The 14,338-nt window shown below is 36.7% G+C and overlaps 1 protein-coding gene across 1 annotated transcript; it reads left to right on the forward strand.

The window, feature by feature from the left end:
- The first annotated feature begins 7,229 nt into the window (after positions 1–7,229).
- LOC133860984 (large ribosomal subunit protein eL27) lies at positions 7,230–7,860 on the forward strand. The gene has a single exon (XM_062296673.1). The coding sequence runs from the start codon at positions 7,313–7,315 to the stop codon at positions 7,718–7,720; it is 408 nt and encodes a 135-aa protein (XP_062152657.1). The 5' UTR covers positions 7,230–7,312; the 3' UTR covers positions 7,721–7,860.
- The last annotated feature ends 6,478 nt before the right edge of the window (positions 7,861–14,338 follow it).

Consider the following 14,338-nt stretch of genomic DNA (forward strand, 5'->3'; position numbering starts at 1 on the left):
TCTGGTATCACAATGTCCTGTCAATAATGTAAATGTCGATATAAGCACTTCCCTAGGTTAAATGTATTCTCCATCTTATTGAGCTTCTCCACACCTTATAGCTGACCAATATATTTTTCTCTCAGCTGTGCCCTTTTCCACCTTTGGTTCTTAGTCTTTCTTACTGGTCTGAAGATTCATTGAAACATATGAAAACTTTAATGTATAAGTCATATTTTTCTAGAAATCATTAATACTATCTGGGTTGAAATCATACTCACTAGAAAATTTCTGCAAGTTTTGCTTCAAAGAGATTGTACAAGGGGGGAAAATTGTACAACAATTGAGAATTTAGAGAAAATAATTGTAGTAGAGCAGCACAAAAATCACATTGCCAGATTATAGTTAGAGAGAGAGAGAGTCAGCAGATGTTTCCTGAACAAACTTTTTTTCACTGAAGTGTTACTATGAAGCTCACGAGTGAAGTAGAACGGGTAATTTGATGTTGTATAGTTGACTTGCAAGCTTCAATTCTACTCTTTGTTGATTTTGTCCTCTCAACCAATGCTTTAGTCAGCAATGATGTCTCTGTTCTCATAGTTCTTCTCAGTGGAGTCTCTTTTGCTTCCTTTTTTCCTCCTCCATTCAGTGACGCTGGCTATAATTGTGTTAGCACCTATAGTTGAATATTATGATATGGACATCTGCTTTCCCAAGAGAGATGACCCTTTGTGTCACTCTCAGTTTAACTTTAATGCTCCATTACTATTATCAAAGGGTCCAAAAACCTCTGCTTAATGAACGGTGCAAAGGTAGTTCTGTCCAATTCAAACTCACATAGATGCCATGATAAAAGCCAGATATTTTTCCCATTAACAATCAACAATTCGAAGTGCTTTTCTTGCATATTCTTGATAAACCAGCGTTTTATATATGGATGTAGGAATATCTGTTTGGGAAGTAAGAAGCCCCTTTGGCATCTCTTCATCTGCAATTTTCTAGCATACTTCCTGAAACAGTTACATGTTCAAAAACTTTCATGCTTTACAGCCTGTTTTCTTTTCATGTTGCATAACATTCCCAACCCAACACCCAAACAAGGATTTAGGACACAGTTTCAGCTTACGATCAGCTGCCATTAAAAGTTGATAACAAGTTTATGATGCTTATTGTTCTGAGACACTGATTTACTACTCTGAACCAGATTTTTTGCTCAACATAGTTCCAGTGAAAAAATAACCGGAGTTCTCTCTCTATCTTGTAATCTTGACCGTTTTATTTTATCACAATAGATCTCCAGTTATATTTCCGTTGGAAGTAAGCCAAATTCGTTAATCAAAACCAACACATTTCTTTACCTTGAAAGCTCCATTTGCAGTAGAAATCATTTGGTCATGGTTGAGCTAAATTTGATTGTTTCTCTTATAGAAGACATGGACCTCATGGTTTCTCTCCTTTCACATATAACCTTGAGGAAGCCATCGCTTTCAGTTTAGTTTTTTTCTCAATCAAACATAATGATCTGCTCTGAACCCCACTTTGTGTTGGCTTCACTAGTAGAAGTTTCAAAGCCCCATCACTTCAGTTCTGATGACACCTACAACTTTTTCAAACATTAGTTCCGGTAATGAAACTTGTACTCAGCATCACCATTTTCTGTTGTTTCACTTTCAGTTTAGGACCTTACTTGGATGAATCTTTTTTACCTTTCTTTATTTTATTTTTTGGGGTCTTTCCTCATTGGGTTATGTGGGACCCAACTCGTGCTTGGTTTAAATGTGCATTTGCTCATATGCCTGATGCTGTCTTCAAGTCAGTCATGGTCCTCTCTTTTTAGGTGAGCACCATAAATGTACAAAGGACCAACTGCTCAAAGTTTGGGGATGATGGCACGTGGATTAGGATTTCTAGCAATGCATTATTCAGGCTTTATATGAGATTTACATGTCCGGATAAATAAGAGGTTGAGCAGCCTAAAATTTATTTTGGCTCTATGAACTTTTTCACATTTGCTGTTCAAATTGTTAGAGATCCGAATCGATCATTATATATCCTAATTAATTTGGGTTTTATGTTTTCATGAATTGAATATTTGAATCCCCTTACAATTGAGGATCTCTTGCAATCAAGACAGATAGATTGTAGAGGATTCCGATTCCCTATTCATGTTCTCCAAAATTTAAATTTGGTAAAAAGAAATGAAAACGGCTAATCTTTTTTCGTTTATTCAGTTAAAAAAAGGATTGACACGTGGCTGAACAGTGTAAGACCAATAATTAAGGGTCATATGGGTGTTGATATTTGCGATAGTTCCAAGAGAAATGGATGGAACAAAACATACCAAGGAATAAATATCTCACGAGGCACCCTTTTTCCATTAATTACAATGTGGAATCCAATACTTGGTAACTTCTTGTAAAGGGCATATTCGTGCATGTGGAAAGGACAATCAGTGTCATTATCCCTGGGCCCTTCTGGCACGGACATTAATTTCAACGGAGCACATCGATGGAGTGGAGGAAGCGTTTTCAGTCAATTGGAAAATGGGAGGAGAGAGGGAGACGGTCTTTGGGTGAGCCCGCAATCCATGCCGTTAACCCTCCACACACCATTTGTAAGGGGTAAAAACCACCATCAGCTTGTAATGATAAATGGCACACGCCGATTTATAAATAAATAAATAAATAAATGGCACACGCCGATCTATAAAAATAAATAAAAAAATAAATGGCACACGCCTTAAAAGTTAAAAAAGTAGTCAATTTTTATTTTATTTTAAGTAAAAGTAATCAAATTTAGTTATCTTAATATATGCCATTCCTCGACAAGTAATAATTCATGCCAATAGAAATTTTGAGCAATTTTGAATTTTGTTATTAATTTGAATTAATAGTAATTCGGATAGTAAATATAAGAGAGCTAATATGAAACTTATCTATCTAAGTGTCTGTTTGAGTTTGCGATTTCAAAAAGTACGATTTAAAAATAGCAATTTTAAAATGTGCGATTTGAAAAAGTAATTTTTTTAAAAAAAAACACAGTTAATCATTTGGCAAAATCGCAATTTAGCCTTTAAAATCGCAAGTTAGCCTTTTAAAATTCTGCGTTTTCAAAGAAGCATTCAATTGCCTGCGATTTTAAAATGCAGTTTTATGTGTTTTCAAATCGCAATTTTTTAAAAACGTAATTCTCAAACAGTTCATTTTCTGCGATTTAATTTAAAATCACATTTTTTCTCTACAAAATCGCAATTCAAAACGCACCCTAAACAAATTTTGAACTGTCCATCCACTTGTTTGGACAAGTGAGTCTCACATGGACTCTCTTAGATTGCTAGCAAATTGCTAAGAATCCGAATTTGCCAAGGCAAATGTTTGCTTTTATATATACGTGTGTGTGTGTCATAATCGGTTAATTCTCACATGCTTGATTACAAATTTTAGGGCACCATTCAACCAAAAAGTTTGGGTAATTACATTTTCCCTCATGAACTACTAACTTTTGCACAAAGCCCCCACAAACTACCAACTCGACCAAAATAGAGCATTCAACTACCAAAGACAACCATTTTCCCCCCTTCCATCAATCAAAGGGGTTAAAACAAACGGTGAACAGGTTACGTGACCGTCACACGCCATTTTACCCTCATTTTCTTTCTCTTTTCCCCCCATGAACTTCCACTATCTTCCTATTTTCCTCTCATGAACTACCACCATCTTCCAACATGCCCCCATGTAAAACGGCACATGACCCGTTGACTGTTTCTTTTAACCCCTCTAACTGACGGAAAGTGAGAAAATGGTTGTCTTTGGTAATTGAATGCTCTATTTTAGTCGAGTTGGTAGTTCATAGGGCATCGCGCATTTTTTAGTAGTTCATGGAGGGAAAAAGTAATTACCCCAAAAAGTTTAAACACATGGGTTAAGGTCCAACTACGTTATATTAAATTATCACACTTTGTAACATCATTCTAATGTGAAGCTCAATATTTTTCGTTCCCTTATCTGTAAATAATTTATCGAAAATACTTGCATTAATATCACGCAAGTCATTTCAACAATCACCAATTACACTGGCTATCTTCCAAAGCATGCTCGTTTTATTCACAATAAGGTTAACTAATTTTGAATCTCCTGCTATACAAATACAAATCATCTTTTTTTTTAAAAAAAAAAAAAAAGAAAAAAAAAAAAGAGGGCTTTTTGTTGGGAAGTTTGCCTTTCCCTACAGTTTCAGTAACCGACCAAGAAGGATCGAGTGGCCCAAGTATCGATAACCGACCAAGAAAGATCCGAGTGGCCCAAATATCAGATGCACTGTTAACCGATAGGAGGCAGTACGTATAAAGCTAGTGGAAGGACGCAATTAGGTAACCAAACCCCGAGAAATCCGGGATTCACTGAAAGCCCATACCATATCAGTAATGGGTCAGCTTGTCAATCACTATTGGAGTGTACATGAACACTGCTCAGGTCAGAAGAGGTGATGTCCCTTAAAAGCTGGAGCACCCTTACCTAGCCATAATTACAATGACCTATATATAGCAAGACCCAGGTACAAGGTAAAGGACTCTCTCTCTCTCGGTTATTTTCTTTTAATCCCTAGAAACCTCTCTATAAAGATTATTGTGAGACTAATTTGAGCTTTGGAGGAGAACCGTGGGGAAACCCACAGCGTGTTCTTGTCATTTTGCAGAGTATTACCCATCCTTCCTTAGCAGCTGAGGTCGTTACGTCTTCGGTCGGGACTACATCAACACTTTTAATATCATCTTTACATAAATAAAAAAAACCAGTTTCCTTTTGTGCCCAAAAAGAAAACTCACAGAAGTTGTAGTGACAGAAACCATACAAACAAGCTTTATAGGGGAGAAGAGAACAAAACGCAGGCAATGGGGAGTTGGGAAGCAGTAATTAAGGGCCGTGATTTTGCTTATCTTATTTTTCAAGGCCCATCGCATAGAGATTTAAACAAGCTCACGGTTCCTTTTTTTGGCAGTCTAGGGCCCTTAGGCATTGAACCTGCGGTGCCCCTGCTGCTGCCGGTGGTGGACCGAATCCTAAATTAGGCATTTAAGGCCACCTGACTAGCCTTTCAAGCCCAAGTTTGTCATCTTCGCAGGCCCTGCTGCTGGACCGAATCCTAAATTTTCACTTTATTAAAAAAAGTAGTAGTAATAATTTTCAGTTTATTAGTGCTGGTAAGTTTTTTTACAGAATTTGATTGCAGAGAGTGATTTGTTTTTTTGGCATACTCCATAAACTTATGAGTTCATTTTGATACCACAGAGAGCTACCATGCAGTAATGATCATATGGCGGGATAAGAACATATGTCTCGTAATAAAACACAGAAAAATGTGTGTTTCAATTTCAACAGATCCAACTCTATTTGAAACCAGAACAAGACAATAACTTCAGTGCCTAACCTTATGGTCATGATCTTCCTTAGTTGACATAAATTATTGCCTTGTTAATTGTTGTCTTCATTCGACGGGAATACAGGTTTATTTCATTTGCCAGCCCATTTGCTTATTTATTCGCTTGCAAGCTTATTTACAAGGCTGGCCTGTTGACAAAGCCTAAACATGTTGAGTCTAACTTGAGTTGGCATCAGGCCCTCAAGCAAATTAGCCCAAAAACAAGAAGATCTTTAGAGAAGACTAAATAAAATGTCTATATTAGTTAAATTTAACTAATATTACCAAAAAAAAATTTGGCCTCCAAAAGATTAGCTAGAGGCTAACTAAAATACATTTGGTGCTACAATGAACAGCAATATTTATTAGATCATTTCTTTAATATTTTATCTCTTCCCCCTCTTTTATTTCTATCCAAGAGGTCACATTGGCAAGAATATCATAAAAATAAAATTAATAATAATTTTTTTTTTTTTTAAAAAAAAAAAAAGTAGAGAAGGAACTACTAAAAAAGAAGTAGGTAAAATATAAAATACTGCTTTTTTTATTAGATATTTTACATCTTATTGCGGAGATGCTCATAGGACGAGCACCCAATTTCTCTTATTTTTATTAATTATGCTCTACTCACTTATGTGAAATTTGGTTCGAAAAATCTAATATTCTTCTTACATCCACATCTCATAAATGCAATGTATGAAAATTTAGATTTTCGGGAGTGTCACTAAACCCACATTTGAGAATAATTAAGAATCGAATTTTCAAGAATATCTATATGAAAATTTACTTATTGTCTTCCTAATTATACTTGTTTTGACTCTGAGCATGAGTCTAAAAATAATGTTATATACTGCATCAATATTTTATAAATATTCTATTATCATATTGAATTTAATAATTACAGATTTTGTTTTTTAACAAGTGTTGATGTAAGAATTATTTTACAATACCACATTAACATAGTAAATATTTATGGGGCATTAGTTAGGTATCTAACAATTATCATTTAGATTATAATGAATTTGTCAGTGTATTTGTTTGGAATTTGGATCCTCTCTATTTCTCTCAATTTAATTATAAAGTAGGGACATAGTTGTCTTTTTACATTCCATAAAAATGTGAAAAGACAACTATTCTCCTTCTTTATAAGTAAATGGAAAGAATCCGATCTTGTTCCGTTTGTTTGAACTTTTGTAAGACAAGTGATTATGACGATTTGAGGGTTAAAAGAATTAAATAATGTGAATAAATAAATATATCCACACTACTACGTTTGTGTGAATTTCTTTATAATATCAAAACGAGTAATCATATCGGGTTCGGGTCAAAATAGTTGACCCATTAATCGGAACTCAACGCGATTAGTTAATTTGGTTGAAATACAAAATCTTACCACGACACGATATAAGCTGAGTTATCCGACACGACACGATTAAATCGTTTAATTAATAGATTGTATCGACCTGATTATTTTTTAAATGGTTATGAATTTTAATTAGGAATATATGAGTCAATAATAGGTCAATTGACTTAAACTAAAATTTCCGAGCACCAAGCCACCACCTACATGCTTTAAGTTACTATTATTTTAGGACCAAGCCATGAGAATAGTGCCACATTTATATATATATATATATTTTAATAAATAAATGAATTGACCCGTTTATAAATGTGTCACAACCCATTTATTATAAATTCAAATTATATTACTTCGCGACGGATTTGCTAGATGTATAAAAAATTGCGACCGTTGCGCCAGCAACAAACAAAGCCCGGGGGGCCTTGAGCCCAAGGCCCAAGTACCTAATAACCCTAGAGCCAGCGAGAGCTAGGGTTTCATTATAAAACGCATCATCTTCTCCTCCCCCGGGGTTTTACATCGCGGGGGCGAGAGTGAGAGATACAGAGCGAGAAAATGGTGAAATTCCTGAAGCCAAACAAGGTGGTGATCCTCCTGCAGGGCCGCTACGCGGGCCGCAAGGCGGTGATTGTGAGGGCCTTTGACGACGGCACGCGGGATCGCCCCTACGGACACTGTTTGGTGGCCGGGATAAGCAAGTACCCGAGCAAGGTCATACGCAAGGACTCGGCCAAGAAGACGGCCAAGAAGTCCCGCGTGAAGGCCTTCGTCAAGCTCGTTAACTACCAGCACCTTATGCCCACGCGCTACACCCTCGATGTCGACCTCAAGGATGCCGTCTCCCTCGAGAGTCTCCAGTCCAGGGACAAGAAGGTCACCGCCGCCAAGGATACCAAGAAGAGGCTGGAGGATCGCTTCAAGTCTGGCAAGAACAGGTGGTTCTTTACCAAGCTCAGGTTCTGAGTACGAGCGCTGCCGTTTCAGATTGCCTTTTCTTGTATTTATTTTTTTGTTTTTTTATCAAGTTTTCTAGTACTTGTCTTTAGAGCCGATTTTGAATTTAGTGTGATTTTTTATGAACTGCTTTAAACCTGTTTGGATGAGATATGATGGCTTTCTTTTGCTATGTTGACATTTGGTTCTAAAAATCTAATGTTCTTCGTACATCCACATCATGTGATGTTTTTCAAACTTGGATTTTTGGGAGGGTAGCTAAACCACATTTGAGAATAATGTTGGTGATTGTTTGAAAAATTTTAAATATCGAGAGTATTTGTTTTTTAAAATTATGTTTAAATGATTTTAAAAAAAAATCTTAGTCAAAATTAGAAAAAATTATATAAAATCTGAATAGAATTTGAAATTTGAAAAATAGTATTTGAAATATATTTGGAAATCTCTAATCACCCAAAAATGTCATTAAGAGTCCTGTATGAATTATTTAATAAAAGTATTTAAAAATTAAATAAAAAAATTTCGTAAAAGAAAAAAAATGCATATAAACCATAGGTTTCTTTCATTTGTCAATATATAAACTATTTGTAATGTTTGATTTATTTTCTTTAATTTTTTTTTTTATATATAACCAAATAAAACATATTCATTTCTTATTGTGAGTTTTTTTTAGAGACATTTCTTATTGTGTTGAGTCAAATAATTCATCACTTTTATATATAGATTTTACAAATTGTTGCAATTAAACCTAAAAGGTAATATTAAAAAAATATTGTTATTTGAGAGATTTTTTCAATTGGCTCAAATGAAATTTTTGGGAAAACTTTACAAAAGGTATTAAACTATCTCGCTTTTTCAATTAAGGGTACCAATGTAGTAAAACGGTCGATTAAGTGTATGCATTTATTAAAACCGTTCAATGCAGAGTATTTCGTCACCTTCCGTTCTAAATCGATGACGGAACCCAAAATACATGATTTTCTTACGCATTTCTTTCCTTTATGCCCCTAAGAACTCTCAAAAAAATTAAAAACAAAAACGATGCCACCTTTGAATAAAAACACCCTGTTTGAATAAAAAAATCACACTCTACGTCGTTGTCTTCTTCCTACGTATTTTTTTGGATCAATGGCGAGTTTGCTGTAGTTGAGCGAGCACGCGTATCTAGTGATCATGTTGAAGCTGTCCTTGAACTCTCTCCTTCCCAGCTCTTCTCGGCCTCGCCAACAAGATTACCGAACTTTGCCTCGCAGTTCACCTCCCAAAGCCTCTCTCCAACATTCTTCTTCTTCTTCTTCCTTGAGTCGGAGAGAATTCCTATCGCAAACCACGGCTATTTCAGTTTCTCTTCTAGCAGCTCCCCCGGCAAGGTCCGAATATGCACTTTCAGACTGGGAGAGAGTGTACCTCCCCATCGACCCCAATGTCGTCCTGCTTGACATCGCTTTCGTCCCTGACGACTTGAATCACGACCACAAATGCTAGGATCATCACAGAAATGCCACATCGTTGTGGACTCTGTCACTATCTCTCAGTATGAAGTTCATGAAAACAAGATCTTAAACCACGGCATCCATTCCATGCCAACTGCCAAGACTCCAATACTCCACATATATTTGTTTTTTCTTCTAAATATGAATTTCTGCATATTAATTAATTAAGATTCATTCACCCCTCAACCCTACTGCCTGTATATGGTTTTCGCCACTACTTGCAAAGAGCATAAAACTATAAATCCCCTGTAAGGTACCTGCACTTCAAAGTTGTCCAGGGAGTCCATAACGTCTCACAAAGGCAAACAATGCCGAAGAAACTACAAACATATGGTTAGCAAGTCCGCCCTCCAGAATCTAACATATTCTTCTCTAGAAGTTGTGTAAAAGACAAATAGAAGCAGTGCAGGCTAATAAAATTAGCATTGTCATGTACCAATGATCCAGCCTCGTGACTTGAGATCATTGGACATTGCTGACGTTATGCAGTGAGTTGCAAGAACGTGTAGAGTAGCTGCTTCCGCAGTCTTTGTCCGAAGGACCACTATCTGCACAGGAGAACACTTGTGAATAAATGAGAGGGGCAAGGTCCTTTATGAACAACTTAAAGAAATCTCTACACGGGAGAAAAGGCATTGCCCAGAGGTCAAAGTAAAGAAATTGTCACTTCTGCAGACCAAATAACTGAAGAACAGGAATCCTATTCAAGAAAAGCTCTGAACTTACTTCCCCTCATACACTTAGTTCCACAAGGTAACCATGCATCAAGCAATGGAAGCCCACCGGCTTATCTCAGTCAATGGAACCATCTGTTGGTTCTACTTACGTTTAGAATTATAGTGCACCTGCAGGAGCCGGTGTTAAAATCATGTTTTGTTAGGAAATCCTTATAGCTCTGTTCACCTCTGATGTAGAACATGAAAACAGAGGTGAACAGAGAAGCTTCTCCTTGGAGGCCTTTTTCTTCATGTCCGTGTTTTAGAACCAAACCGGAAAAGCCATGATGAGCATTGCTAATATTAGAAATTTACTTGTGTACGTATATAGTACTATGACACGTGAAGACTGAAGAGAGGAACAAAAAGGGGTAAAACTTGGCTGGGGCAAAGCTTCCGGAAATCATCCGGAAGTTTTGCCTATCAATGGCATTTTTGTAAATATTCATCGTAGCACTGCTCAACAAAAAGTTAGGCCTGCATGCGTATTTTGCTTCAACGTGAAGACAAAAGGCCTGTGGAAGAGCTTATGAGAGGGAAGACCATGGATCATGCTGTTGGTTGTGTCTGATGGAGCAGTTTGAGTTTGCAATCAAGTAACAAGATGGTTTTCCTATAATGCTGTGGTCTGGTTTCGTTGCGAGTCAGGTACATAAACAGAGGAGGAGAGAGAAAATGCGGGAAGAAGACGATGACGACGTTGAGTGTATTTTTTATTCAAACGGGGCGTTTTTGTTCAAAGGTGACATGGATTTTGTTTTTAGTTTTTTTGAGAGCTCTAAGGGGCGTAAAGGGAAGAAATGCTTAAGTAGATCATGTGAAACACACGTGTTTTGAGTTCCGTCCTCGATTTAGAACAAAGGGTAATGGAATACCTTACATTGAACGGTTTTGATAAATGCATACACTCAATCGAACGTTTTACTACATTGGTACTCATAATTGAAAAAGCGCGATAGTTTGATACCCTTTAGTGAAGTTTTCTCGAAACTTTTTGTAAAGATCGAAGATTAAGAATGCGATGATGTTTAGTGCACCTTATTAATAAAAGGGAAAATGATTTTTTTACATCATATTATCCTACATTAATTTTACATCAAGACACATAGAGTGCGAGATCCAGTGGGTCCTATATATGTGGGTCCCATATACATGGGTTTCACACACAACGTGTCTTAATGTAGAATTGATGTAAGATAATGTGATGTACGAATAACACATCCCTAATAAAAAAGGCATGAGCAAGTAAATATGGATATATTTTTTTTCTTCTTTAAAAGAGAAAAAAAAACATTCCAAAGTCAATGAAATGTAGACTCTCTCATCTCTCATCTCTCATCTCTCTAAGAGAATTCACCTTCTCAACAAAATGACGTCAAAATAGAATGCAAATACTCACGACCATCTTTTAATAATGCTATGTTTGTTTGAATTTAAAATGTTTTTCGTTGTAAGATATTTTCAAGAAAATAATTTCTGATAGAAAACATTTTTTGGTGTCTTGTGCAAACAAAAATTCACAAATATTTTATTTTTTATATTTTCATTCAATTATATTAATATGTAAAAATCTATTTTTATTCAAAATATAAAATATTAATATAAAATAATTGCTTGGTAGTTGGTTCATGGGTGTCTCAGTGGTGGTTCGGTGATCGTCCGGGTGTGGCTCGATGGTGATTTAACAGTGGTTTGGGGTGCTCAACGGTGGTCTGAGGGTGGCTCGATGGTGGTTCGAGAGTGGCTCGGTGGTGGTTCGGGGGTGAGCTAACCCCAAAAACCCGTCCTCAGTTCGGATTGTAGGCTGCCCGGGGGTGGCTCAGTGATGGTCCGAGAGTGGTTTGGTGATGGTCTCAAGTGGCTCAACGATGGTCCAGAAGTAGCTTGGTGGTGATCCGGGGGCAGCTGGGTTGGTGGTCCAGGGGTAGCTCGGTGATGGTCTAGGGTGGCTTAAAATGGTCTAGGGATGGCTTGGTGATGGTCCAATGTGGCTCAGCAATGGCTCAATGATGGTTCAAGGGTAGCTCGGTGGTGGTCCGGGAGTGTCTCAGTGATAGTCTGGGGGTGGCTCTGTGATGGTCCGGGGGTGGCTTGGTGATGGTCCAGTGTGGCTCGATGATTATTCGAAGGTAACTCGATAGTGGTTCGGGGGTGTTTCAGTGATAGTTCGGGGGTGGCTCAGTGATTGTCTATGGTGGCTCAACAGTAGTCCATGGTGGCTAGGTGATAGTTCGTGGTGATTTGGTGGTGACTCAGTGGTGGCCCGGGTCTGTCTTCGTAGTGGTCCAATGATGGTCGAGCGGTTTGAGAAAGAAAAACTTAAACTCATAAAATAATTTACAAAATTTTAAAATGTAAATAATTTTTCGAAACTAAAGAAGCCTTTTTGATCAAACCGAAAATATTTTCGGTTTGACTATTATTTTCAGTCGCACTAAACACTAAAAGATACATAAAACATTTTTTAGCACCAAAACAAACAGAGCATAAGTGAAATCATACAAAATAGAGAAATGTCAGGGGTACTTACAAACATTTACAAAGGAAACTTACAAACTGATGTGGAGCCCATGTAGCATTTTTTCATTTAAAAAATTTAGACACATAGATTCCACGTAAGATTAGTTTTTGTCAAATTAAAAAACGGGGGACGTCCCAGCAATCCCGACCATCGTCGACGTCTGGTCTGGGAAACCATCGGGGTTTGGGTCCTAGCAATCTTGAACGGCTGGCGACGAAGGTTTCCCGACCCAAATCCCGACTGTTTCCGTCAACGTTGCGGCATGCGAACTTGAAGATCGTGATTCACGAACGACATTGTATGAACTAGAAGATAAGGCTGGAAACCACCTACGCCGGTGTGGGTTTGGTGGGTCAGGGTCTGAATCTCTTCCTTAGCCGCATTTTGCCTCCTTCGGCTTCCCACCGAGCCTCCAGATCCTCTTCCCCCGTCTCTATCGTCGTCTCGCTGGCGTGGGTTTCCGGATCTCTGCGCCGTCTTTGTCGGAGCTCGCCGGTGGTAGGGGCTCGGGGTCTGGATGAAAATGATGCACATAGATCCAGCCAAGGCCTGTGTTTGTGTTGGTCGCCTCAGTCTCGGTCGGATCCTTTTGAGTTTTAATAAATGAGTTTTTTAATTAATAAAATGCTAGATAGATGTTAGGTCAGTTTGTAAACTTTTGTTTGTAAGAGTTTGTAAGTACCTCTAGCATTTCTCTACAAAATAATCTTTTAGAATTTTCATGAAGAAGTTTGGCGTCCGGTAATTGTACTTTGTTTTGAATTATGAGTCTAATAAATTTAGATTGACTAAGAATAATGCAATATACTATATCAATATTTCATAAATACACTACTATGCAAACCATATTTATTAGTCACTTGATTTTTATTTTTATTATTATTTTTATTATTTTTTAAATTAGTGTTGATCTTAGAATTATTACACACTGGCACGTTAGCGTAGTCAAATATTTATGAGAGACTAATTAGGTTTATAGCATTTGTCATTTAGATTATAATGAGTTTGTCAGTGTATTTGTTTTAACTTTTATGAGATAGGTGATTATGACAATTTGTGGGTTAAAAAAAATTTGGGGTTTAAAATGTTTGACCCTCACAACGTTTTAATTTTTAATTTTTTTTTTTTTCCTCTTATAATTTATTTATTATAATAGATGGTACCTCGTTTATGGCTAAAAACGAAGATGATATCTCCATCCAATTTTCGTTCAAAAATTGACGGAAGTTCATGTCAACACCCCTAAGAAACTGACATATGTCATATACCTAAATAAAAAATAAAAACAAAAAAAAAAAAGCTTTAAATTATTATTATTTTTTTAAAAACTTTTTGAAAAGAAAAAAGAAAAAACGAGGGCCAATTTGGGGGTGTCCGAACTACCCCTATGGCCAGTCTGAGAGTGGTTCGGTCACCCCCAAAGAGCAAAATGAAAAATGAAAAATATATATATATTTAGGGTCAAGGTGTGGTTTGGCCACATCTTTTTCTTTTTTTAAATTTTTTTTTTTTTTTTTTAAGCTTTTAAGCTTTTAATTTTTATAGTTTTTTTTTAAACTTTTAATTAGGCATAAAACATACATCAGCTTTTTAGAGATTTTGATATGGACATGAACTTCCATCAATTTTTAGACGGAAGTTACAATTTCTGCCTTTTGTCATAAATAATGCACTATCTACAATACAAAATTAACTACATAAAACAAAAAAATAAAATTTTTAAACTTGATGAGGCAAAATTGTATTTAACTCAAAAATTAAATGTGAATTTCAATAGTGTGAATTTCTTTCCATTGCAACAGGAACAAACAAAGCCCAGTGGGATTTGAGCCCAAGGCCCAAGTTCCTAATAACCCTAGAGCCAGCGAGAGCTAGGGTTTCATTATAAAACGCACCA

Source organism: Alnus glutinosa, chromosome 2 (assembly GCF_958979055.1).
Source record: "Alnus glutinosa chromosome 2, dhAlnGlut1.1, whole genome shotgun sequence".
In the NCBI taxonomy this organism is placed as follows: Eukaryota; Viridiplantae; Streptophyta; class Magnoliopsida; order Fagales; family Betulaceae; genus Alnus; species Alnus glutinosa.